Genomic DNA, 25259 nt, shown 5'->3' on the forward strand with positions numbered 1-25259 from the left:
ATGAACAGAATTTCTTTTGATAAATTTCAAGTCATTTCGGAGTCCTCTTGTACAGTATTTTACCTCCAGTTGTTACTGTAGACACAAGATCTAGTAGTGACGAAACTACACAGTTCGGGGATTCTACTGCTTTTAGTATACTCTTCTGTAACACTTGTATGGTAAATTAAAGTCATCATATTATGTCATCATGTATATCATGATACAGTCTTTCTAAACATCTTTCACTTTACATATACATACTATCACTAAATGTTACTCTATTATATCTTAAAGCCCTGCTCCGCTGCTATTCAAATTCTTTTGTGTGTATGCAACCCATGCTTACAATAGGAAACAGTTAATGGCCACGTGCCACACTTTAGCACGCATAACCACAGGTATTTCATATAGAATTTATATAAAATAGACTCTAGTTTGACAGGCACCACTGTTCCTAGTCCGGATTTTCATACTTTTTCAGTGACAATTCAAGGATAAAAGGTAGGACGGGAGCAGGGCTTTAATGTCTCTGAACACATAAATAACTGTTTATCAACTATCAAACCACTCAAGGCGTGTAACATGTCTGGGTCTAAAACATATAATAACAATAGTGAAAGATAAGATAGGTATGATATCAAATGGATATCATACAGATAATCATATATCATACATACAATAAATATCATAAATATTTAGATATTAAACAATACATATCAAACAATACAAATCAAACAATACATAATATCACATACGGCGAATATGTAATTTGATAGGTCTAATACTTTGAAATGACAGGATTCTTTATATTCCTTGTCATGTGAAAAAACAAGAAGTAACTTTGGGTGATCAAAAAGCAATAATGTGGTGATTTGAGATAAGTTTTTATCATTTAGCAGGTTAATTAGGCTAAAAAAAATTTTTTTGTGCTGTTATTTTTAGGTCTTACTCGAATACATTTGTACATCATTCAAATGACACACGTCTACATGCAAACTTTAATAGATCTATTATATTTTCAAGCATTTAAATAAAAGCATGCATTACTTTTGCACAATAAATACATGCTAAATCCACAACAAAATAAAAACAAAAACAATAGTCATCAATGACTTTTCACATAAAATTATCGACATTATGTAGAATGACAAATAAATTTTGTACGAAATAATCCGGACTTTTTCAATACATTTGTATACATGCATTGCCTAGTGATTACAGTATTAAACTTTATTTTTAGTTTGCTTTTGACATATGAAAGGTCAATAATATAGACTCGTCTGGAGATAAGGGAAATCACCATGATTTACATTGCCTTATTTAGGTAAAACCCACCACCGCACTAAATAATACTACCTAAAACGGATCATTCCATTTGGATTTACACAAACAAGATTCAACCACCCATTTATCTGATAAAGTCGAGTACTAGGTCAAGAAGAAGGAAGTTATCTTGCAGTCTAAATTGTATTTAAAGCTACTTTATTAAAGTTTAAATCAAATGTTAAACTGTTTTCACTTGGCTAAAATTAAGATATCTGGAATAAAAAACGTCGTAATATCTTTTAAACTTTTTAAAAGTATTCTGACATAGAATCTTTTTGGATTTGATATTAACAGATATTTAGGACATTCAAGATGGCTGCCGGTGGTTTATCAAGAACGATAGAAGGCGGACATGAAGAGTTTTATGATTTCCCGTGTTCGCTTTGTCAGGACGAAGGAAAACACCTAGAAGCTGCTAGGTACTGTAAAGACTGTTTCGTGTATATGTGCGTAAATTGTACAAGACATCATAATAAGTTTCCGCTGAACAAGACTCATCAATTGTTGGACCAAAGCCAATTTGCGACAGTTACACAGTTTAAACCTGTTTCATTTCCAACGAAGCGATGTTTAAAACATCCTGGTGAGCTCCTAAGCATTTACTGCGGAGACCATGATGTCGTCTGCTGTAGCTCGTGCAAGGCTCTCGAACACAGGTATGTTTAATGTCGTTTAATTAATTTATCACTGATATATAATATATGGAAGGCAAGTGTATTGAACTGTTGAAGGTCGGTGCGCCACAGTAATTCCCAAATGCTAAATGACCAATGTTAAATTCTATTATTATCTAATTTTAATTTAAACAAGCACTTAGTTATCAGAGTTTGGCAATTATTATTCAGTCGCATTTCACAATAAGTGATTAGCATAGATCGTTTAACAATTACCAGTAAATACTTGACATTAAGCATTTAACATTTTTAAATAGAGACAAAATCCAGTCTATTTCAAAGATTTTCACAGAGATGTTAAAATTATTGGACATAGAATATAGACTGGCTCAGTTCACTACATTCAGTCATACAAATGTAAAATCAGGATATAGTCTAGGAGCTAGTCTAATCATTTTAGTATAAGATAGTTCCGCATAAGCCTGTTTTAATAAAGGATGGGAAACGTCGTTTCTTCAATCAACTCTGGCGAAAACCCTCCTTCAGTAAAAAGTTATGTTAAAATCACATTTACAATTGATAAACACAACAAAGTGTCATCATAGGAATTAGAAACCACAGACCAAATATTTCAACAACAAAGAACCTTTTGTAACTGTTACACTCATTCCAAATTAGATTTAGTAATAAAATTTAGATTGTTGGTCAATTGAGCAAGATTGCTGTAGATATGTGATGTTTAGATAATTAACAATACATGGAAAAGTCAAAAAAGGGTAGAGCCAATTCAATCGTTAAACAAATATCACTTAAGCTGCGTTTATAATGTATCATTTAGACACTATATATTATAGATTATAAAAATTTGAAGTAAAACCGAATAAATGATGGTTTTAACTAAAAGAATGAATGTCTAAATATATATCAACGATAGCGATTCATGTTTAATTTGCGGTCCTATTCTGTCTTTCATTTCGCATGAACACCGAAAAAAATCATTTCATTTCTTATATATTTACATTCGCCCTTTATTTTCCATTGAAAATTATTACATTCATTTCGTATGAAAAACAAAGAAAAGGCGCGAAAGTTACGTCAACGCTGCTTAATGATAACAAGCCGATGTTTTGACGACGTCAGCATATAGTCAGGGAGAACGTCCATTAGATGACGTTCATTAGATGACGTCACAGGTGTTTCCTTTGGTGAATAGAATAGCCGGGAAGCTAACATAAGTGTTGAATACAACAAAATGTGTGCAATTTATCAAATAATCTTGTTTACAACTAGAAGGAAATATAATTTAAATACAAGAAATGAACCAGATATTTTCGGTGTTCATGCGAAATGAACGACAGAATAGGATCGGCAAATTAAACATGAATTGTTAGCGCGATTCATGGATTTGTCGATCTAGTTCGAGTTTTGACCACCTTAATAAAAAACTAATCTATAATGTTTGGAGCGATTACTTGATTCAGCACTATATGAAGAATTCACTTGTAGTGTTAATTCCAAATTATGTCAACTACACACTGCCTAACCTAACTAATATTATATACATTCTCAAAGTTTTATCAACTATTCTACTTTGTTTAATGTAAATAAATGTGCACAATAATATTACCAATGATAATAATTCAAGCAATATCTATATTATCCGATGGTAGTCATGAGCTGTATATAAAGTTATTACCTCAATGACATGTTTTATCAGTAAAAAAGCTGCACGTACTTGGATTCGGTGGGCTTTTTTCCGGCCCTTTGGGATTATGGACTCCATTTAATACATGCAAAATAGAGTTCCGGTTTTCGGGTGCCCAGGGGGCGTGATGAGATGAGTGTTGCTCATTACATCTAATGAACAGACTCACCTATTGTTTAACTTGGATTCATTGTATGTTTCCAAAGGATCTTCTACATATTTTATTTATAACTTTCTGTTTTAAGCTTCTAACGCTGTGCATTTTTTTTATTTGCAGCAACTGTGCTGAAACCGAGCATTTGATAGACGCGGCAAAGGGTATACAGAACAGCAAAGAGTACCAAACTATCAAACAAGAAACACGTGCGCTCCTGAACGATGCCGTTAGAGTTCTTGCAGACCGGAAAGCTGATATTTCTCGTATCGAGAATGAAAGAAAAGATGTCAAGAAAATTATTGCTGATTTTAGAAAGAAAGTAAATAAGTACTTTGATGACCTGGAGCAAAAAACTCTCGATGCTTTACATGATAAAGCGGAAGTTATCGTAAGCAGTTGCAAACAAGATACAAAAGATCTTACCGTCATGAAATCAACAGCTGAGGACATGCTGAAGCAGCTAGAGTCATTCAAGGGAGATAATGAGTGCGACCTCTTTGTACAAGTCAAAGCCGACAAGAAATTCTTACGTAATGCTATGCAAGAAGTTCTTAATATCTCGAAGAACGTACGGAAAGATGCTATTAACTTTAGAATCGACCAGAAAATCGAGCCATACCTTAGTTCACTTGAAGGTTTGGGCACCTTTACTGAAATCCCTGTAAACGTTGGTCAACTTTCACTAGCAACCACAGACAGACATGTCAGCCAGTCACGTGCATCTACGTCATCCTCGCAGACGTCCCCAGACAATCGTGCTCCGCTTCCTATATACAAAACACAGCTATATGGTAAATTTGATGTAAATGAGAAATCTGATTCTGAAGAGTGTCATATAACAGACATCTGTCAGTTACCAGACGGAACTATCCTTATTGTTGATTACAACAACGATAAGCTGAAGAGACTAGATCAGTCATATAAACTTCTCGATTCTCTACGACTGCCCGGTAGTCCATATAGTATATGTAACGTTGGTTCTGATGAGGTTGCTGTGTCTCTGTGTGATGCTAAGAAAGTTCAGTACATATCTGTAAAAAAGAAACTGACATTGACGAGATCATTCAGTACAGGTAACTACTGTAGAGGAATGGTTTATGTTGATGATAAACTGTATGTCTGTTGTGGTGATTCACGTGATTCAGCTTCCTATTGTATAGAAGTGTATAACAACGCTGGTCAGCTACATCATTCTATAAGTGGATTATCTTCCCTTCCATTATACATCACAGTCACAGATGATGGTCAGCATCTTCTTGTTACCAGCTATCCCAGTGATAACATTACTATGATGGATCTGACTGGTAATGTAGTCAACACGTTCAGCAACAGGGACTTGAAACAACCTAGTGGTATATGTACTGATGGTAAAGGTCAGGTGTTTATCTGCGGGATCAGCAGTAACACAGTTGTTCAGTTGGAACCTAAGCAGCAGAAGATAGACGTGATCTTGGGAATGAAAGATGGTATCGATAATCCTTGTGCAATTTACTATGACAGAAAGCAGTCGAGTGTATTGGTCTCCTGTTTCAAATCAAATCAATTGTTAGTATTCAGTTTGAAATAGGGCGTAAGGAATCAAAAGAAGACCTCTGACAAAAATCGATATTGATATCATTTTACCTATTTACAATAAATTTTGAATTTTGTATATCATTAATTATCATGTATCCAATGATTGTTTCTGTATATTTTCAACGTGAAGTATTATCACGTTGTTTTGCTGACATTAGGTGGTATATTGAACTGAATGTAAGTTTGTAACATGCTTTTCTTAAAGTTTGATTTGAAATTTCAACGCACACAAACGTTCACTTGGCGCCTTACATTGAGAAAATGTAGATAAAGCCTGGATTCGCTGGATGGAAATGAAATTGAATCAAACAGTGAAGATACAATTGAAAATTGGTATCTCAAACCAGCTTGTGAAACTTGGTATCTTCAAACCAGCCTGTGTAGTTATGGTGATTGAATAAATGCCCATGTATATTGAGAAAACGTGCAAATTGGTATGATTAGTGGGAATTCCTCACCTAACTAAATGTATGGTCTAAGAAACGTCCCTAAAGAAACCACTGCATGGCTGAAATAAAATTGATCAGGTACATGATTTGAACCGCGCCATGGGAAAACCAACATAGTAGCTTTGCATCCTCGCAGTCTGGTCAGATCCATACTGTTCACATTCAAAGCCTATTGGAATTAGAGAAACTGTTAGCGAACAGCATGGATCCTGACAAGACTACGCAGATGCGCAGGCTGGTCTGGATCCATGCTGACCGCAAAGCCACTATGTTGGTTTTCCCATGACACGGCTCATTTTATATTTAATTTATTCACTAGTTGAAAGATTTCAACAATGATGCACATTTGCTTTCTAGTCTGTCTGAGTACAGAATGTTAAGCCAAATGCATGAAAAATATATGAATCCAAATAGATTTTGATCTATTCTTTTTGAACACAGCACTGTTTTTAAAAGTAATCTTAACATCATTAATTTATCTGAAGGCAGCACAAAGTTACTGGAATTATGCTGTAAAAATAAATAAAAAAAATACGGATAAAAAAAAAACAACTTTGAATGCATCGTATAAAGTTTTATGGTACATCCTACTTCATTTAATTTGTAAAAACTCGGAACGATCGAATGGCCTGCTTTGCTGGAACTCCACCTTTGGTCCTCGTATGGTAAACAGTAAATGTGGTCATTTTTAATAAGCATTTTTATAATGAATATATCCGTCTTTCATTTTGGACTTACCCCTTTACTATTAAAAGGGTGCTTTCCCACAAGATTATGACTGAATAGCAAACCGTGCAGATCTTGATCAGACTGGATGAATATGGAAGCTGATCATGATCTACACTGGTCGCAAAGGTAGAATCAATCGTTTCCAGCATGCTTAGAGTTAAAGGCACTGACCCCTAATTATACGACAACAAAAAATAGTGTCTTTTTTAAGATACCAGGAAATTATTGTTGTATATTTCTTCAGAATAAATTGAAACTCAGTCATTGATAGTTCATAAATTATTGAAAAAATCATAAGAATAGATTGTTTTTATTGATTTTTTTTTCATTCAGCGTTTGAAATGAAGCATTTTAATCATTTAACGGGTTGATTCTTGACTTGGGCTTGTCTTTTTTCTTTTCTTGATTTGGCATCTATAAGTTAGCAAAAGTCTGAAGGTCAATGCCGATATTTAAGAAATTTCTGGCTGTATTTCCATCAAGTCTTCGATTATTACCCCTTATGGATGTAGATGTGTCTGTGTATTTACACGTTTTATCACTGATATAAGGCTGCAAAAAATAAAACGCGTAGCATTATCATAAGAAGTTCAGATAACTTTCTGCAAAGGAGTAAACAAAAAACACATGGTTGTTCGTTATTTTTTAGATTAGCCTCCCCTTTGTCAGTCACCATTTGCGCGCTATATAGGTGAGAAACTTACAATGACATATATTATCGGTTTATGAGTATTTCTACATAGAAGTAATATTTTCTATGTAATATTGTCGATAATAAAGTAGGTCTCATGTACCTTCATATTCAAACTGCAGTATCTTTTTGTTATTTATAAGTTTTACTTAAATCGCAATACCCTGACATATGGTGTATCAGTGATTTCGACCCTTGCAGCGGTAAGAGTAATTACTAAGGTAGTTGTGCCACATTGTCCGTGATTTCGACCCTAGCAGCGGTAAGAGTAATTACTAAGGTAGTTGTGTCACACTGTCCGTGATTTCGACCCTAGCAGCGGTAAGAGTAATTACTAAGGTAGTTGTGTCACACTGTCCGTGATTTCGACCCTTGCAGCGGTAAGAGTAATTACTAAGGTAGTTGTGTCACACTGTCCGTGATTTCGACCCTAGCAGCGGTAAGAGTAATTACTTAGGTAGTTGTGAAAGTTCGGATCGAACTTTTTTGTACAAAGCGGAATTTGATAAGACTTTTCAAACAATAGTAAAAAGATCAGCGAATAAAATTGATATCGTCGATTACTTGATATTTTGCCTGACTAAATTGAAAAATGGACCTCACGCAATTCTTTTAATGTTTGTTTGTTTGTTTTGGGTTTAACGCCGTTTTTCAACAGTATTTCATTCATGTAAAGGCGGCCAGTTAACTTAACCAGTGTTCCTGGATTCTGTACCAGTACAAATCCGTTCTCCGCAAGTAACTACCAACTTCCCCACATGAATCAGAGGTGAATGACTACTTCTTATAATGGGGGTCTGTATATGGAAAAAATCATAACATTTTTGCGAATAGAACATTTTCGACAACGTAGATTTTAATGAAATTTCTCTCACGGCCTATAACAAGGTGAAATAAAATACCTTTTACCTATTTTATTTCGAGCCTTCACATATCCTGTTTTTGTCTTTGACGTAGGTACGATCTAGTCGTTTTACGACAAGTAATGGAAGTAATAAAGAAAAATAAACCCTCTTTGTTGGCATTTTAGATTGCTAATATTCATCAACGACGACCCGTATGGGCGACGTCTCTAAAAGGTTGTCAGTGAATTCAGCGGGACTGTTATACCCTTTTCAGGGCCCTAGATTATAAAGCTGGGTTTTGTGACCAGTCTAGAAACTGCACTTTTTGACTGGTTGATTCCAAGCACAGTTAAAATTCACAGACCTTAAAAGGAGTCATTCGTGTCGCACTGATTCATACATATGCCTGCAAACAACAGATTGTCTCCTATTGGATGTACTTATGTTTATCTTAGGTTTTATGGTGTACGTTCAATACGTGTGTACATTCGGTTATGGAGAATTAATGCCTACCCTGTCCCTATATATGCAGCATGATCGAAACATTGCGGAATGATACCCGATTTAATGGTTACGTTTTACTTGGACTTTATCATAGACTCCCTATGTTAAATATCAACCAAAGCGTTAAATCCATATAATATCAACATGAAACTACTAGGTTCTGTAGTTTGTAGCATTCTTTGGGCATGTGTGGTCAAATATCACAATTTGATTTGGTCTTCCGCACGTGCACAGAGCGTCTGACTTCGGATTTTCTTTCTTCTTTTTTTTTTTGAAGAATACTCGTTTTCCTTGTGCATAGAAAGCATCTACGTAACTTGTCCAAATCGCAACGTTTTGCATATCAGTACAAATATATGCACTATTGTTTTTTATTTCAAAATCTACATTTAAATTTATACAAACGCATATTTTTTGGGGCAAGCTAACGGATTGCAACGATTCCCCATCGAGACACTGCCTTATTTCATATAATTTATTTCTAAAGTCACTAGACGGTACACAGTAGTAAACGAAATGCTATATGTTCTACATAAAATTAACAATCTTCTGAGAGCCGGTTATAGTCTGCCTCAGACCTATGCATTTGCAAAGAAGCCGACATAAAACTTATCTGTATGTCATTTTGATTATTTCGTTAGACTACCATAAAATGAGTTATTCGGTTTACGTTTTCTTTCATTCCGAACCCAATCTTATTCTTAATGCAGAAAACGATATTTTTATATGCCTAAATTAGTTTTAGATAAAATCTAATACGGTCGTTAACAGGAACGATAATGCATTAAACGACTGTTAAAAATCAAACGTCTATAAAATGATACTATCTTTAACAAACTTGATTTTATCAGCAAGTTCTGGATATTGAAAATGCATGGCGCGCATGGAGAGAAGCGGAAAGACTTTTATTGCAATGAATATGAATTTTTAATTATTAACTGGGGTGATAACCATGATCAAGGGCTCTCATAATGTTTACTCTACAATGGTTATATCTATAATAACTGTTCCTGGTGGAAATCCTTTTATTTTCATCCGCTTCTGGACACAGCACTGTTTAACTCAAAGTGACAAAGCTTTCATTTCGTCCTAGACTCTTTTGTCCGCTATCTCAAATGGGTAATGTAACGTGTATACAAGTTTAGAATAAAGGCATTTTGTCGGCTGTCACAAATGGGTAACGTAATATGTATAAAAGTCTTAGAATAAAGGCATTTTGTTGCCTGTCACAAATGGGTAATGTAAAGTGTATAGAAGTCAAAGAATAAAGGCATTTTGTCGGCTGTCACAAAGGAATAATGTAAAGTGTATAAAAGTCTTAGACTAAAGGCATTTTGTTGGCTGTCACAAATGGGTAATGTAAAGTGTATAAAAGTCTTAAAATAAAGGCATTTTGTCGGCTGTCACAAATGGGTAATGTAACGTATATAAATGTCTTAGAAAAAAGGCATTTTGTCGGCTGTCACAAATGGGTAATGTAAAAGTCTTAGAATAAAGGAATTTTGGATTTTTTGTAGGAAAAATATGGAAGAAACAGATTATAACATAATTTCAAGAACACAGAACTACTTTGTACCTCCTCAAGATATAAATGAGCACAGAACTTCTTTTTACCTGCTCAAGATATAAATGAACACAGAACTTTTTTTTTACCTGCTCAAGATATAAATGAACACAGAACTTCTTTTTACCTGCTCAAGATATAAATGAACACAGAACTTCTTTTCACAAAACTACTTTTTACCTGCTCAAGATATAAATGAACACAGAACTCTTTTTTACCTGCTCAAGATATAAATGAACACATAACTTCTTTTTACCTGTTCAAGATATAAATGAACACAGAACTTCTTCTTACCTGCTCAAGATATAAATGAACACAGAACTTCTTTTTACCTTCTCAAGCTATAAATAATGATGAATTATTTATGTGTAGTCAACAAATAATTTTAGACCTAGTCTTATTTCCTTTTGTCCTAAATAGTGTACCGCTTAGGCCGACAGTAGGAGGAGGGGTAGCGGTGATGGAGCGGTATATTAGGTAGGAGAGAGTTACGGGCACATTTAACAAAGTCTGTTATTATTTGACTTGGTTGCGTTCAATGCTGAAAAAAACACAATATTTTGATAGCCTTGCACAGAAATGCCTTGTCCACAGCAAACGTTTAGGAACAGCAGGCAAGAGTTCCTCGAGACGATAAATACAGACCATAAATACAGAAAGCATACCACAATTTCATACAAATTTATGTTGTCGTCTGAAGCCTAAATTAGATATCAATGAACGGAATGGTGGTTTAAGTGCAAATACTCAATTGATTTTGTAATCTTCAAGAAAACGTACTTTGTAATCTTTTCTTCCGCTGTCTTTCTTGAGAAATTTGTTTTACCAGTTTTTATGACCTCGTTGTAACAAATCTAAATGTGAGATCGGGGACATTTGTTTTTATGTATATGTAAATTATGATATGTAGTTGTCATATATTTGTCAGGAAATATCAAGTAAGGGTTCGACACCCACTACGAATAACACTCTCAAACGTGTAAATACATTTTAATCTACAACGCCAACAATGAAACATTCCTATTCTATAACACAGTAACAATAACTCAGTGTCATAACAGTTTTACTGATACAGCAGTGTTGTGTCCCTTAGTATGTATATAATGCAGTTATACTTAAAGCAGACGACAATACAAAATGGAAAAGAGTAAACATAGGAGCACTTCCTTCTCCGAATTTTAAGCAACCTAGAATAAATTCTTACGCTAAAAATACGTCACGTTAACGAGCGATGACGTCAATGTTCCTGCTGCGACTAAGAAATAGCGCTAATATATCTTACATTTTTTTTTTGTAATAGGCATAATTGAAACGAAATATTGTTTAGCAAAATCGTGTTTTAGTTAAATTAATAAACTCAAAATCTGTTATACGCTTCAAGAATAATTCACCCGGACTACACCCTTGTGAAATTTTTTCGCGGACGTAGAACTTCTTTGTATTAATTTACTAACATTAAAATACGATTTTCTATACATTATATTTTAATTAAAAACTGACATTGTTTATTTTTCCTGAAAAAAAGTCACTAGTATGTTAGCTAACGGTCACGTTCTGTTGTTCTAATATATAAAAACAGTATCCTGTTTCAAAAACATATCTAGGACCTAGAGTTGTTTGACGCTACAGAAATGATAATAGATGCGCCACTGAGCTAAAGAAATACAGCTGGAGATGCCGAGGATCGAACCTTTTACATGCAAAGGGAACGCTGTACCACTGAGCCACATCCTCTTTGATTACTCCTTTATGAACTTCTGTGATTACTTTGATATGCGGGACTTTATAAATATCAAAACAATTAAAGGGCAATAACTGCAGTTACTGAACAGATCCTGACGAAATATGTCCATGCACCATGGCACTATAGTGACCTATATTTGTTTTGTTTTTAATTTCATCTTTCATAAAGATCCATAAATGTAATATTATGCTATGTTTGAATTTATGGTTATGATACAATTTAAGGGTTACATGTTACAACGAAAGTTGTGCGTGCTTCACCGTCCTGGTGGAATCAACATTTGTGTAAATTTTCATGAAGATCCATCAGTAGGTTACTAAGTTCAGTAAAACAAACCCGATGATACTTTTTTACCAAATCAAGGCGGATGGCACAAGGCGGTTAATACTAGATATAAGCAGAGGTAATGCGCTAATTAATAATTATGTTAGTATTTGTGATTCTAGCTAAAATAGTTTCTGAATTATGAGTACTTTCATTTCCGGTGGAGGATAACAAGAATTTGGTCCGGCAGTATTAACAGTGACTCTTGAAAATAATGAAATAAGTAATGTTAAATTATACAGTTTATAATACACCATCCATAAATCAATACAGTTGCACTGGCTGTAATTTCTATATACAATGTACTTAAATCTCCAATCAGGCGAATCTGACATTTGAAAGAAGTGAACTAGGGAAGCTTTCAACGTGCACTTAGATCTCGCTGAGGTATTCCATTCTATATAATAGGTTCCATGCTGGTAAATCCATCAAATAATAAAATCATTGGAACTGAAAGCTCGTGGTTAACCCTAGGTTTGGTAAAAAAAACTAAACTTAGTTCACTTAGGTAAACTGAGAAAAAATGTTTGTCCGGAAAGTAAGGTTATGCACAACGGGACAGTGTTGAATAAAGTTTGAAATACAAATATGTATTTACAAAAATGAAACTGTATCAAAAAGCGTTAAATAGCGGTTTCAGTGCGACTATAAATGATGGATAAGATATAAAATCCTCTGACACATGTATCGGGGATGTGCCTCAGAACGTAAAGACAAAATGCTTTTCCGAATAAAGAAAAAAGCTGAAAATGTTGTGAACTGTTATAGTCATCACCATAGCAAAAAGCCAAACTGTGCTTGAATATTGCTCTGGTTTGAAACATGGACGATCTCGTTTCGATACCATAAATGGGCGACTATTTATTTGGTTTTGAAAAGAATGTCATTCCACACCGGGTGTGTTGGTGGCTCCTGTTGTATCCATTTAAGTAAGGGACGGGAATAACTGGGAGTTTGAACTTCTAGAATTCAAGACTTTGAAAGAAAACGAAATTCCACTGAACTACAGGCGATTGAAAAAATACTTGAAGTCAAAAGATCGACAAAAACAAAATATCAATTCACCTCAATTATCCTCGCCCTCTTATAACATTAACAAAATGATTTTAAGTAATATTTTTCAATCAACGTTTCCAATCTAACCTCTTGATTTATGGTTTTTTTGTGTCGATTCGCCGTAAAATCCAACCTACTCATAACCTGTTATTTTGATAAAGGGCGAAGAGACCAAGTAATAACATTTTATACAGTTATTACAAAATAAGTTTGTTGATAAGTTATGACAAAAATACGTTGCCTAATACTTATAATACAGGGATGTGGTTCAGTGGTAGAGCGTTCGCTTTGCATGTGGAAGGCCCCGGGTTCGATCCCCGGCATCTCCATATAAGTTTTGGAAACCTTTTCCGCTCTCCAATTATCATAAATCAGTTGAGTTCATTTCGCGGCAAATAATCAGAATAATTTGTCTTCCGATATTATTTGTTTTGTTTGGCTTCGTTGTTTAACGTATACCTATAAAAAATGTCAGCAAGCTACCGGAAGTTGAAACAGAAAAATTGAAATAATTCTATGGAACGACAACTCAGTGAAAAGTTGATAAGTAAGCGGACTGTTGCGGTTCCATCAGTTGCATGTAGTAATTCATTATACGTTTATATTCAAATACAGTCCTTTGAAATGTGACCAGATTTAACCTTACATGACACATAAGGTCATGAATATTAAAACAGCTTATCAATAGATAATATTATTATTTTGTTAGACTATCATAAAATGTCATTAAATTTCCTATCACGGTGATTCAAAAGCATTTTAACATTGTCTGTATAAATCGAAATGCAGAAAATCATGTTTTGATAGGCTTGTATGAATTTTAAATCAAATTTGTTATGGTCGTGAACACGGAGAGAAAGTCATTTAATGGCTGTAAAAACTTCCAAACGCCTATAAAATTACATTATCTTCTAAAATCTTTTATCACTGTGTTTTGCAGATTGAAATTGTGCGGCGTGTGTGGAGGGGAGAGGGCAGCTTTTGGTCTTGAATATAATACATGTATAAATACTGGACTGATAACAATCAGCAATGGTCATTTGAGGCCAGCTCAGCTCTTGTCAAAGTTTGTACTACAAGCGACAGGTCGTGTAAGGCCAATGAAATAACATTCCTTGTCTCATTTCAGACATTCGTCAGCCTGTTTATTCTATTTTTTTGAGTGTGGAAAAGAAACCAAACCAAAGGCAAATAAGCTTGGCTTTCTACTCAATCCTTCATGCTGTAACTATGTAACGTTTCATGTTGTAAATATATATGAATAAAATATTGTTTAAACCAATAACTATAGTACCCAGTAAGATATACTACCTTTTAACAACGCTGCAAGTTTTCTGAAACGAAATGCTACAGCAATGTGCTTTGTATGTGTATAATTAATTGGACGTTAATTTCCCGCGCTCTTCTATAAGAAAGAGTGCTACAAAGTAAGTATTTCTATCTGTTATTTGTGAAATACGGTATGCAAGAAAAATAATCTGCCAGCATTAAATTTGACTCGAGAAATATGCACTCGTTCTTTCGCGGAATAATACTGCGCTCCTAAAGTCGCGAAATATTTCCGCTGCAGAACTCGTGCATATTCTCAATACAAATCTAATAACCTATAAGTATCGGAGACAAATTATGAACGTTGAATACGAACACTTATGCTTTGAGTTTTGTTTTTTTTTTTTTTTTTTTTTCATCGGCCAAATTCGACTTGAAGAAGTCTTTGATAGAAGTCATGATTTTAATAACTTAAAGGCAATACGATATTTCACAACATTTGCGCTATTCAAATATAGTTTAAATCCAAATATATAAAATCCTTCAGCTTTGAGATATGATTGAGAAATTATCATAATATGGGACAGCCAGTCTCTGGCTGGCATATTTTCAGAGTTTGGACTATACAGATATACCCTTTTTGTTTTATTTTTGTTTCTAGTTTAACGCGGTTTTTCAACAGTATTTCAGTCATACATGTATAACGGCGGCCAGTTAATTTGACCGGTGTTCTTAAATTCTGTGCTAGTATAAACTTGTTTTCCATAAGTAACTGTCAACTTCCTCTTATGAATTAGAAAGGGGAGGACTAATGATTTAACTGTCTTTTATCAAAGAGAACATACGGAGAACATACGCCGCGCCTGGGAATCGAACTCATGACCCGTGATTACAATTACTAGGGGTTTGGACAAGCTACGACCCTGCCTTGGTCTACAATTCAGTCTGTTGCAAAGCCCAAGTATCTGTGACCGCGATCTTTAGATCTACGCTCTCGCTATCTAGCTAAACGGGCAAGCTTTACTAATAAAAGCGTTACAGGGAACTAACAGATTAAAAACAGAAACAAATAGCACAATTACGTGCATTATTTGTAAAAATATCGCCATAACGCTTTTGTGATGGCGAACTAGATGGAATATCAACGGGTTGATGTTTTTAGTGCGAACACTTAATTATTTCCTGTGAGTTCCAATAAAGGAATCCTTACTTGTAATTCAAAATGCTGGACAAAAGATTGTCACATTTTATTAAATTTTATTCCTAATTCTGTGAAGCCAGAAATTTTTTTAAGCCATTCGTTTTATCATTAGAACGTCTAAATTACAGCTGCGGTCTGTATGTCCGTACGATTATATATTGTCTGGATGTGAATACAGCTGAACGCTACATGGCTTTCCGCAAAATTGGAGAATGCCAAAATCCACGCAGAGAATACACAATCTGCCGGCTATTACATATATAGGAGTACATGAATACTTTGGGCTTTATGTTGCTCTACGCTTCCTAGAAATTTACCCAAACCTTTTAAGATCTGTAACAAAAGAGTTGTAAGTCATTCTCAGTACATCGCGCACTTGAAAGATTTTGTCAATCATTAAGTGAAAACTAAATTTATTACTTCGGTTGATCAATAGCATACCTTGTTAATTATATAGATGATCACAATTCAGCTACAAATAAAATAAAGCTGCTATATGATTGTCAGAATTACACTTGTAACGTTGGTAGCGGGTAAACTCACAGCCCAAAGAAAAAACAAATGTAAATACAAAATATACACTTCATGTAAAAACGATATGTAACAGAAAACAACTGGAGATGTCGGAGTTGAACCCCGTGCTTCTCACATGAAAAACAGAACGCTCTAAAATGAGCCACAACTCTGTGATTACTGTTCAACTGGTTCTTTCACTTAAAAGATTGTTAATGTGAACTTCTTCACAATGTTAACTTTTTCACAATGATAACTTTTCACAATGATAACTTTTTCGCAATGATAACTTATTCCCAATGATAACTTTTTCACAATGTTAACTTTATTCACAATGATAACTTCTTCACAATGATAACTTTTTCGCAATGATAACTTCTTCACAATGATAACTTTTTCGCAATGATAATTTATTCACAATGATAACTTCTCACAATGTTAACTTCTTCACAATGACAACATTTTCGCAATGACAACTTCTTCACAATGAGAACTTTTCACAATGTTAACTTATTCACAATTAAGAAGTAGGAATCAAATGCTTTCTAATGAGAAAATAATGTCAGCAATGTCAAGTTTGATCTCAATATATTCCTTAAAAGTCAACCAGTCGCTTAAATAGAAACACTTGGGTTTGATGACTTCTTAACTTTATACTGTACTGTTAAGAAAGTTAATGTTAATAGGAACATCTTTAGTTGTTCATAAATTAGCGAAAAGATGGAGATGCCGGGGATCGAACCGGGGCCGGGGCCTTTCACATGCAAAGCGAACGCTCTACCACTGAGCCACATCCCCGAGCAATCTTTTCGTTTTCTAAATACTTATTCATTTCAAGCCGTTATATTACACTGAAATTGTCAATCGTGCAACATCGGGCATTTCCGTATTCTCCGGTAAATCCAGTATGGCGCCTTATTATGTCATAGGTCTATTGCGTAGCATAAAGGCCGAGTTGATCAGATTGTGAAATTGTCTGTTATATTTTGTTCTTTAATTTCATAATTATATTACAATGTCACAAACCTTTAAATCACACGATTGAACTTAGCGTCTTTTTTCATTTCTTTAATTTGTCCATGCTTTATTTTTGTTTATGGAATTTCATTCCTAATTCCATTCTAACTAAAAATGAATGATAATTTACTTTTTTGATAACCTGTTTTCTGATAATACCATAGACTAGCCACTAGATTGATAATAACTTTATTTCTATATTTTTCCCTTTTTGACAAATTCAATTTCATAGAGACAAAAGCCAGTCTAAAACACATTCGCCAATTCAACAGATGAAAGCATAGTTTTACCCAGTCTTAACAAACAATTGTCTGGTTACATTACAAACTGTCTTTCTGTTCAACAACAGCTTGTACAAAACAAATGGAGATGCCGGGGATCGAACCCGGGGCCTTTCACATGCGAAGCGAACGCTCTACCACTGAGCCACATCCCCTTACCTTTTAAGTAATTGTTTATCTTAAGTAACTGCTGACAGGTTACGTACTTCAAACACAAATGTACTAGCTGACCATAGATCAGTATTGACAAACTTTAAAATCTTTTCCGCCTTAAGTAAAAAATTTAAAAAAAGAAAAACTTTGACATTCCTTTTATCTAGTAAATGAAAGACGAACGACAAAAAAAAAGTTATGGAGATGCCGGGGATCGAACCCGGGGCCTTTCACATGCAAAGCGAACGCTCTACCACTGAGCCACATCCCCACTCTACTCTTAATCAGTTATTCAAAGCTAGAGATAATGAGTCCATGTTGTATACATAGCGCAATTAAGATTAAAAATTTGAACCGCATGTGACTTTCAAGTGGTTTTGATAAAAATGACATTTCTCAAAATTAAAATTCCCATGCTACAGATCTTACATAGGGATTAAACGTTCACAAAACATTCTCATTTGATCTTCATTTATTGATTTTTGTTAATGAATCACTTGGGAATGCAGTGTCTTCTTTTCAGAGATGAAATGCGTTGGGTTCGAGCCTTGGAGTCTCCACATTGCGCTATTTCAAACGATATCATAACCACATACCTAAATATTTGATATCTTTATGCTTTTTTGTTGTTGCCATTATCAAACGCATTGTCAGAATAGATTTCGATGGCATCATCATCATTATCATCATCATCATCATTTTAGTAGTCGTCTTTCTCACCAACATCATAAATGTCAACGTTGCCATCATCATTATCGTCGTCATCATCATCATCATCATCATCATCATCATCATCGCTGTGATCACAATTCTCGTAATAAACACCGTAATAGTAATCATCATCATCATCATCATTATCACCGTCATCATAATCATAATCATCATCTATTTTAGTTACTTGAGTAAATTTGTAAATTTATAGATATGAATCGTTTTGACATTTTATTAAGTAATAAAAAAAAAACTACACGTAAAAAGGGGATGTGGCTCAGTGGTAGAGCGTTCGCTTTGCATGTGAAAGGCCCCGGGTTTGATCCCCGGCATCTCCAGTTATTTTATCAAGACCAACACTATTAAATAAGTTCCTATTTCTCATTCATGACAAATTTGTGCACTTATGTAGGGCCTCGAATAATATAATTTTCATTGCTTTCGCCAAATGTCTAAATTAGAATAAGAAAGAATTAGAATTTTCTTTACCAAACTCCGTGGTGTAATTTTGCATCATCATCATCATTATCATCATCATCACCACCACCACCACCACCATTATCATCAGCATCATCAACATTTTAGAAGTCGCCTTTCTCATCAACATCACAGATGACAAGGTTGCCAGCATCTTTATCGTCATCACCACTAACGTCATCAGCATCATCATCATCATCATCATCATCATCATCGCTGTGGTCACAATCCTTGTAATAAACATGGCCATAGTAATCACATCGTCCATTTTAGTTACTTGAATAAATTTGTAATCGTTATATAAATATTAATCATTTTGACGTTTTATTTGCAAATTATCAGTAAGTAATCAAATAAAAACTACTTTATTTATACATATAACAAGGGGATGTGGCTCAGTGGTAGAGCGTTCGCTTTGCATGTGAAAGACCCCGGGTTCGATCCCCGGCATCTCCATAATTTTATTTTGTCCCCATTTCCATCTTTTAAAAGCTTTACGCCAAAAGCAACACTTTAAGGTTTGTCGCAAAAGTCACAAGTCAAATATTTCAATGTCATTTTTTTCTTTGTTTATTTCGTAGCTATTATCATTACGAATATCAACATCATTCGCATCATCATTAACAACAACAACATCATCAATAACAACATCATCAATAACACAAACACTTCATCTTCCACGATATCATCATCACCGCCTTCACCTTCATCATCATCGTAAGCAGCACCGCCATCATCATCATCACCATCATCATCGTCGTCGTTGTTGTTTTCGTCAGTGTCGTCTAGCTGTGATGATCCACAATATCAGCCACAACAACCACTACAATAACAACATCATCACGTGAAAAGACACAATATCTCAAACTGTCACCACCACCATCATCATCATCATCATCATCATCAACAATATCTTCATCACCACAACCATCATCATCATCATCAGCAGCAGCAGCAACTGCAGACATTTTATTTTGAACAAGGGTTATGATCAGATATGTCAGCAGGTGTAAATCAATGACCTCTCATTAGTGTTGTAATTGTTATAAAAAATGACGATATCTACATCAGTCATATGGTGTTACTTTTGTATTATCTTACAGATATATTATTCTCAAATTTGAAAACATTAACAATTACTTTGTATTAATATGTACGTGACCATAAATCAAACTTATCTATGTGAATAATCAGTACTGTGTGATAGGTTTAAAATACTGAACAGCCGAACACTATTAACACAGTATGAATAAGTTTTGCCACTAAAAAAAGGACTGTTAATATCACTTCACAAATTCATCGTCGTTGTCATCATCATCACTATCAGCAGCAGCAATACCGTCACCACCACCACTATCATCATCATCAACAACAGCAGCAGTGGAATCATCATTGTCAAATTTATAATTAAGATTAAGATCTCCAGTTATTTTGTCAACACCAACACTATTGAATAATTCCTATTTCTCATTCATGACAAATTTGTGCACTTATGTAGGGCCTCGAATATATTTTACAATAATATAATTTTCATCGCTTTCGCCTTCATCAGACCCAATGCGAGAAGAGATGTCTAAATAGGAATTAGAAAGAATTAGAATTTTCCATACCAAATTCCGTCGTGTTATTTTGCATCATCATCATTATTATCATCATCATCATCATCATGACCATCATCATCATCATCATTTTATTAGTCGCCTTTCTCATCAACATCATAGATGACACGTTGCCAGCATCTTTATCGTCATCACCACCAACGTCATCAGCATCATCATCATCATCATAATCATCATCATCGCTATGGTCACAATCCTTCTAATAAACACCGCCATAGTAATCACATCGTCCATTTTAGTTACTTGAATAAATTTGTAATTGTTATATAAATATTAACCATTTTGACATTTTATTTGCAAATTATCAGTAAGTAATCAAATAAAAACTACATTATGATTAAATATAATAAGGGGATGTGGCTCAGTGGTAGAGCGTTCGCTTTGCATGTGAAAGGCCCCGGGTTCGATCCCCGGCATCTCCATAATTTTATTTTGTCCCCATTTCCATGTTTTAAAAGCTTTACGCCAAAAGCAACACTTTAAGGTTTGTCGCAAAAGTCACAAGTCAAATATTTCAATGTCATTTTTTTCTTTGTTAATTTCGTACCTATTTATCATTTCAAATATCAACTTCATTCGCATCATCATTAACAACAACAACATCATCAACAACACAAACACTTCATCTTCCACGATATCATCATCCCCGCCTTCACCTTCATCATCATCGTAAGCAGCACCGCCATCATCATCATCATCATCATCGTCGTTGTTGTTTTCGTCAGTATCGTCCAGCTGTGATGATCCCCAATATCAGCAACATCAACCACTACAATAACAGCATGATCACGTGAAAAGACACAATATCTTAAACTGTCACCACCACCACCATCATCATCATCATCATCATCATTATCACCACAACCATCATCATCGTCAGCAGCAGCAGCAACTGCAGGCATTTTATTTTGAAACAAGGGTTATGATCAGATATGTCAGCAGGTGTAAATCAATGACCTCTCATTAGTGTTGTAATTGTTATAAAAAATGACGATATCTACATCAATCATTATGGTGTTTCTTTTGTATTATCTTACAGATATTCTCAAATTTCGTATATGAAAATATTAACAATTACTTTGTATTAATACGTACGTGACCATAAATCAAACTTATCTATGTGAATAATCAGTACTGTGTGATAGGTTTAAAATACTGAACAACCGAACACTATAAACACAGTATGAATAAGTTTTGCAAGTAAAACAAGGACTGTTAATATCACTTCACAAATTCATCGTCGTTGTCATCATCATCACTTTCAGCAGCAGCAATACCGTCACCATCACCGTCACCACCACCACTGTCATCATCATCAACAGAAGCAGCAGCATTACTATCACCATCATCATCAGCAGCAGCACCACCACCACTATCAACATCAGCAGCAGCACCACCACCACTATCACCATCAGCAGCAGCAGCGCCACTATCAACATCAGCAGCAGCACCACCACCACTATCACCATCAGCAGCAGCAGCAGCAGCAGCGCCACTTTCATCATCAACAGCAGCACCACTATCATCATCAGCATCAGCACCATCATCACTATCAAATTTATTATTAACATTATGATCAACATCAACATCAGCTGTGCCACAACAACACTGGCATTATCAATTGTCGCAGCTGTCGTAGTCGTAATTCTCCTCCCTCTCATCATCATCATCATCATCATCGTCGTTGTCGCCGTCGTCGTCGTCCTAATTCTCCTTCCTCTTATGACCATCAGCATCATCAATCGTCGCCACCGTCGTAGCCGTAATTCTCCTCCCTCTCATCATCATCATTATCGTCGTCGTCGCCGCCGTCGTCGTCCTAATTCTCCTTCCTCTTATGACCATCAGCATCATCAATCGTCTCCACCGTCGTAGCCGTAATTCTCCTCCCTCTCATCATCATCATTATCGTCGTCGTCGCCGCCGTCGTCGTCCTAATTCTCCTTCCTCTTATGACCATCAGCATCATCAATCGTCGCCACCGTCGTAGCCGTAATTCTCCTCCCTCTCATCATCATCATTATCGTCGTCGTCGCCGCCGTCGTCGTCCTAATTCTCCTTCCTCTTATGACCATCAGCATCATCAATCGTCGCCACCGTCGTAGCCGTAATTCTCCTCCCTCTCATCATCATCATTATCGTCGTCGTCGCCGCCGTCGTCGTCCTAATTCTCCTTCCTCTTATGACCATCAGCATCATCAATCGTCGCCACCGTCGTAGCCGTAATTCTCCTCCCTCTCATCATCATCATTATCGTCGTCGTCGCCGCCGTCGTAGCCGTAATTCTCCTCCCTCTCATCATCATCATCAATCGTCGCAATCGTCGACGTCGTCGTCAATCGCATATCAGACATTTTAAGCAGAATAAATTTCGTATCTAAACATTGATGATTTAAATTGTATTTTTTAAATAAAAATAACGCGGGGATGTAGCTCAGTGGTAGAGCGTTCGCTTTGCATGTGAAAGGCCCCGGGTTCGATCCCCGGCATCTCCACATTTTGTCTCCAGTATCTTAAAAGCAACTGATTTACAACGATAAATTTGTCAGAATATTAATTGTCACATATCACATATTTTTTTCTTTATTATTGTCGCCGTCCACATTATAACCACTAACGTAATTAACTTACATAATCATCATCATCTTCCTTTTTATCATTTTTAGCATCAGCGGCGGCAGCAACAACAAATCTATACATAACATGGTACCGATCTACATGACTGAAATATTAAGTGTCTCAAATAATAAATTGCATAATCTACGATCAACAGCTCACAGAGATCTTGTTTTGCGTATAACACCTCGTACAAATTATCTTAAAGATTCATTCTCGTACTTCAGCGTCACAGTAATATTTGGAATAAATTACCTGCTGAAATTAAACATTCAAAAATAATATCAAACGACATGCTTAAAATAATTATATTATTACAGTTTTTTACATATCAGGATGTCAGTTATTTTATTATTATTTTGTTTTGCTGTTGTTTGCTTTTTCTCTTTGATAGTCTTATAATTATGTGAGTGTCTGTCGGATGGATGAATGGGAAGCTTCTAATCGTATTTAATACATTGATCATTGATATATATATTTAAATATGATTTTGTGAAATTTATCGTAAATGTTTATATACATGTGTATTGTTGTTGTTGTTAACTGAAGGCCATACTGAAAATAAGTTTACATTTCATTTTCATGTTATGTACACTTTGTATGTTACCTTCATTAAATAAAGATTTTATTATTATTATTATTATTATTATTATTATTAACAAAACCAGCGTCAATAATAATAATATGAGCCGCGCCATGAGAAAACCAACATAGTGGCTTTGCGACCTGCATGGATTCAGACTAGCCTGCGCATTGGCTAACGGTTTCTTTAATTTCAATAGGCTTTGAAAGCGAACGGCGTGGATTCTGACCAGACTGCGTGGATGTACAGGCCGGTCTCGATCCATGCTGGTCATAAACGCACTATGTTGGTTTTCTCATGCAGTTGCTCATGTTATTATTTTAAAAGAGGACAACATCTCAAACTGATTTGTTTTTGTCATCAACATCAGCAGTGGCAGCAGCAGCAACAGCAGCAACAGCAACAACACAACAACAATCCCAGTGTCAAGAATTGAAATATTATGCTAAAAGAGGGCAACATCTCAAACTGCTTTTTTATTATCAATATCAGCAGTAGCAACAACAACAGCAGCAGCAGAAGCGATAGCAACAGCAACAACAATAATACCAGCATTAAGAATAGAAATATTATTAACATCTCAAACTGCTTTTTTTATAAGTAGCCTCATCGACAGCAACAATATCTTCATCATACCTAGCAAGTGCAAAGTCATCATCATCATCATCATCATCATCATCATCGTATCATCATCATTATCATTCTCATCACCATTATCATTACCATCATCATCATCATCATTATCATTATCATCATCATCATTATCACCACCATTATCATTATCATTATCATCATCATATTCATCATCATTATCATTATCACCATTATTATCATCATCATAAAAAATAACCATTTCATTACAATTAATATGAAAAGTAAACAGTAGCTAACACATGAAGAAATCCTAAATTATTAACCATCAGTGTTTAGTGTATTCTTTATGAACTCTCGAGTATTCCTGAGTTATAAATCAATAGCTCTACCCAGGGACACCTTGGAGAGAAAGAAAGGTGTCATTTGAGAAGATAACATGGGGAAGTGTACAATCTTTGCGTTCATCAAGTTAAAATATTCTCGTTTGAGATTTTGTTTGGATGTTAATTTATATTTGGAGACTTGGAGACATGTTGGACCTTTATGTTTAAAAGGTTTGTTTTCTTTTCGTGCTATATATTTCATTTGATAGCAACGGAAATGAATGTAACATACATTGAAGCCTCAAAATTATTTTGAAAGTGTAACTTGTTCTAGTGTATATAACCGACGAAAGCAGTTTTGAAGACGTTCATCTTGTGAGTCACCCCTTCCCCTCCCCTCCCCACACACAACACCATTTTCGTCTTTTGATATAAAGGCGGACCAAACGCTATTTATCTAACATTCCAGCCTGAATTTTCCGAAATAAAAAGAAATATGATTAACAATTATTCAATTTTTATCATCACCACCACCACCACCATTATTATCATCATCATCATCATCATCATCATCAACAACAACACCATAATCGTCGTTGTCGTTGTCGAAGCAACATTCATCATTATTATTATCACC

The 25259-nt window shown here is 35.1% G+C and overlaps 3 protein-coding genes and 6 non-coding genes across 9 annotated transcripts in view; 6 read left to right on the forward strand and 3 right to left on the reverse strand.

Moving 5' to 3' along the window:
* Positions 1-1389: 1389 nt before the first annotated feature.
* Positions 1390-5435, forward strand: LOC123542632 (E3 ubiquitin-protein ligase TRIM71-like). The gene is made up of 2 exons (XM_045328559.2): positions 1390-1964; positions 3905-5435. Exons 1-2 carry the CDS (start codon positions 1621-1623, stop codon positions 5349-5351), a joined length of 1791 nt encoding a protein of 596 aa, XP_045184494.2. The 5' UTR covers positions 1390-1620; the 3' UTR covers positions 5352-5435.
* A 12194-nt stretch (positions 5436-17629) lies between these two features.
* On the reverse strand, positions 17630-17701 carry Trnaa-cgc (transfer RNA alanine (anticodon CGC)). The gene has a single exon. It is a non-coding gene; the product is annotated as a tRNA-Ala (tRNA).
* Positions 17702-17898: 197 nt separating this feature from the next.
* Positions 17899-17970, reverse strand: Trnaa-ugc (transfer RNA alanine (anticodon UGC)). The gene has a single exon. It is a non-coding gene; the product is annotated as a tRNA-Ala (tRNA).
* Positions 17971-18676: 706 nt separating this feature from the next.
* On the forward strand, positions 18677-18748 carry Trnaa-ugc (transfer RNA alanine (anticodon UGC)). The gene has a single exon. It is a non-coding gene; the product is annotated as a tRNA-Ala (tRNA).
* A 243-nt stretch (positions 18749-18991) lies between these two features.
* Positions 18992-21408, reverse strand: LOC128551051 (protein PFC0760c-like). The gene is made up of 6 exons (XM_053531342.1): positions 21280-21408; positions 21054-21241; positions 20602-20688; positions 20180-20333; positions 19482-19676; positions 18992-19117 (listed from the first exon to the last, which is right to left on the reverse strand). Exons 1-6 carry the CDS (start codon positions 21406-21408, stop codon positions 18992-18994), a joined length of 879 nt encoding a protein of 292 aa, XP_053387317.1.
* On the forward strand, positions 19272-19343 carry Trnaa-ugc (transfer RNA alanine (anticodon UGC)). Its single transcript has one exon. It is a non-coding gene; the product is annotated as a tRNA-Ala (tRNA).
* On the forward strand, positions 20857-20928 carry Trnaa-ugc (transfer RNA alanine (anticodon UGC)). Its single transcript has one exon. It is a non-coding gene; the product is annotated as a tRNA-Ala (tRNA).
* Positions 21409-22929: 1521 nt separating the features above from the next.
* Trnaa-ugc (transfer RNA alanine (anticodon UGC)) lies at positions 22930-23001 on the forward strand. Its single transcript has one exon. It is a non-coding gene; the product is annotated as a tRNA-Ala (tRNA).
* Positions 23002-24823: 1822 nt separating this feature from the next.
* The window catches only part of LOC123543190 (uncharacterized), a 56173-nt gene continuing 55737 nt past the window's right edge, over positions 24824-25259 (forward strand). The window contains exon 1 of the mRNA XM_053531096.1: positions 24824-24853. The gene's annotated coding sequence lies outside the window, so the exon portion shown is untranslated. The remainder of the gene's footprint in view (positions 24854-25259) is intronic.

Source organism: Mercenaria mercenaria, chromosome 19 (assembly GCF_021730395.1).
Source record: "Mercenaria mercenaria strain notata chromosome 19, MADL_Memer_1, whole genome shotgun sequence".
Taxonomy (NCBI): Eukaryota; Metazoa; Mollusca; class Bivalvia; order Venerida; family Veneridae; genus Mercenaria; species Mercenaria mercenaria.

What these genes read in the sequence shown, in the direction of transcription:
- LOC123542632 (XM_045328559.2), top strand. Translation starts at nt 1,621, where the DNA reads ATGGCTGCCGGTGGTTTATCAAGAACGATAGAAGGCGGACATGAAGAG. An exon ending in TGCAAGGCTCTCGAACACAG is followed by an intron (nt 1,965 to 3,904) that starts GTATGTTTAATG and finishes TTTTATTTGCAG; the next exon opens with CAACTGTGCTGAAACCGAGC.
- LOC128551051 (XM_053531342.1), bottom strand. Translation starts at nt 21,408, where the DNA reads ATGCCTGCAGTTGCTGCTGCTGCTGACGATGATGATGGTTGTGGTGAT. An exon ending in ATATTTGAAATGATAAATAG is followed by an intron (nt 20,689 to 21,053) that starts GTACGAAATTAA and finishes TTGTGACCATAG; the next exon opens with CGATGATGATGATTATGATG. An exon ending in GGCAACGTGTCATCTATGAT is followed by an intron (nt 20,334 to 20,601) that starts GTTGATGAGAAA and finishes ATTATTCAATAG; the next exon opens with TGTTGGTGTTGACAAAATAA.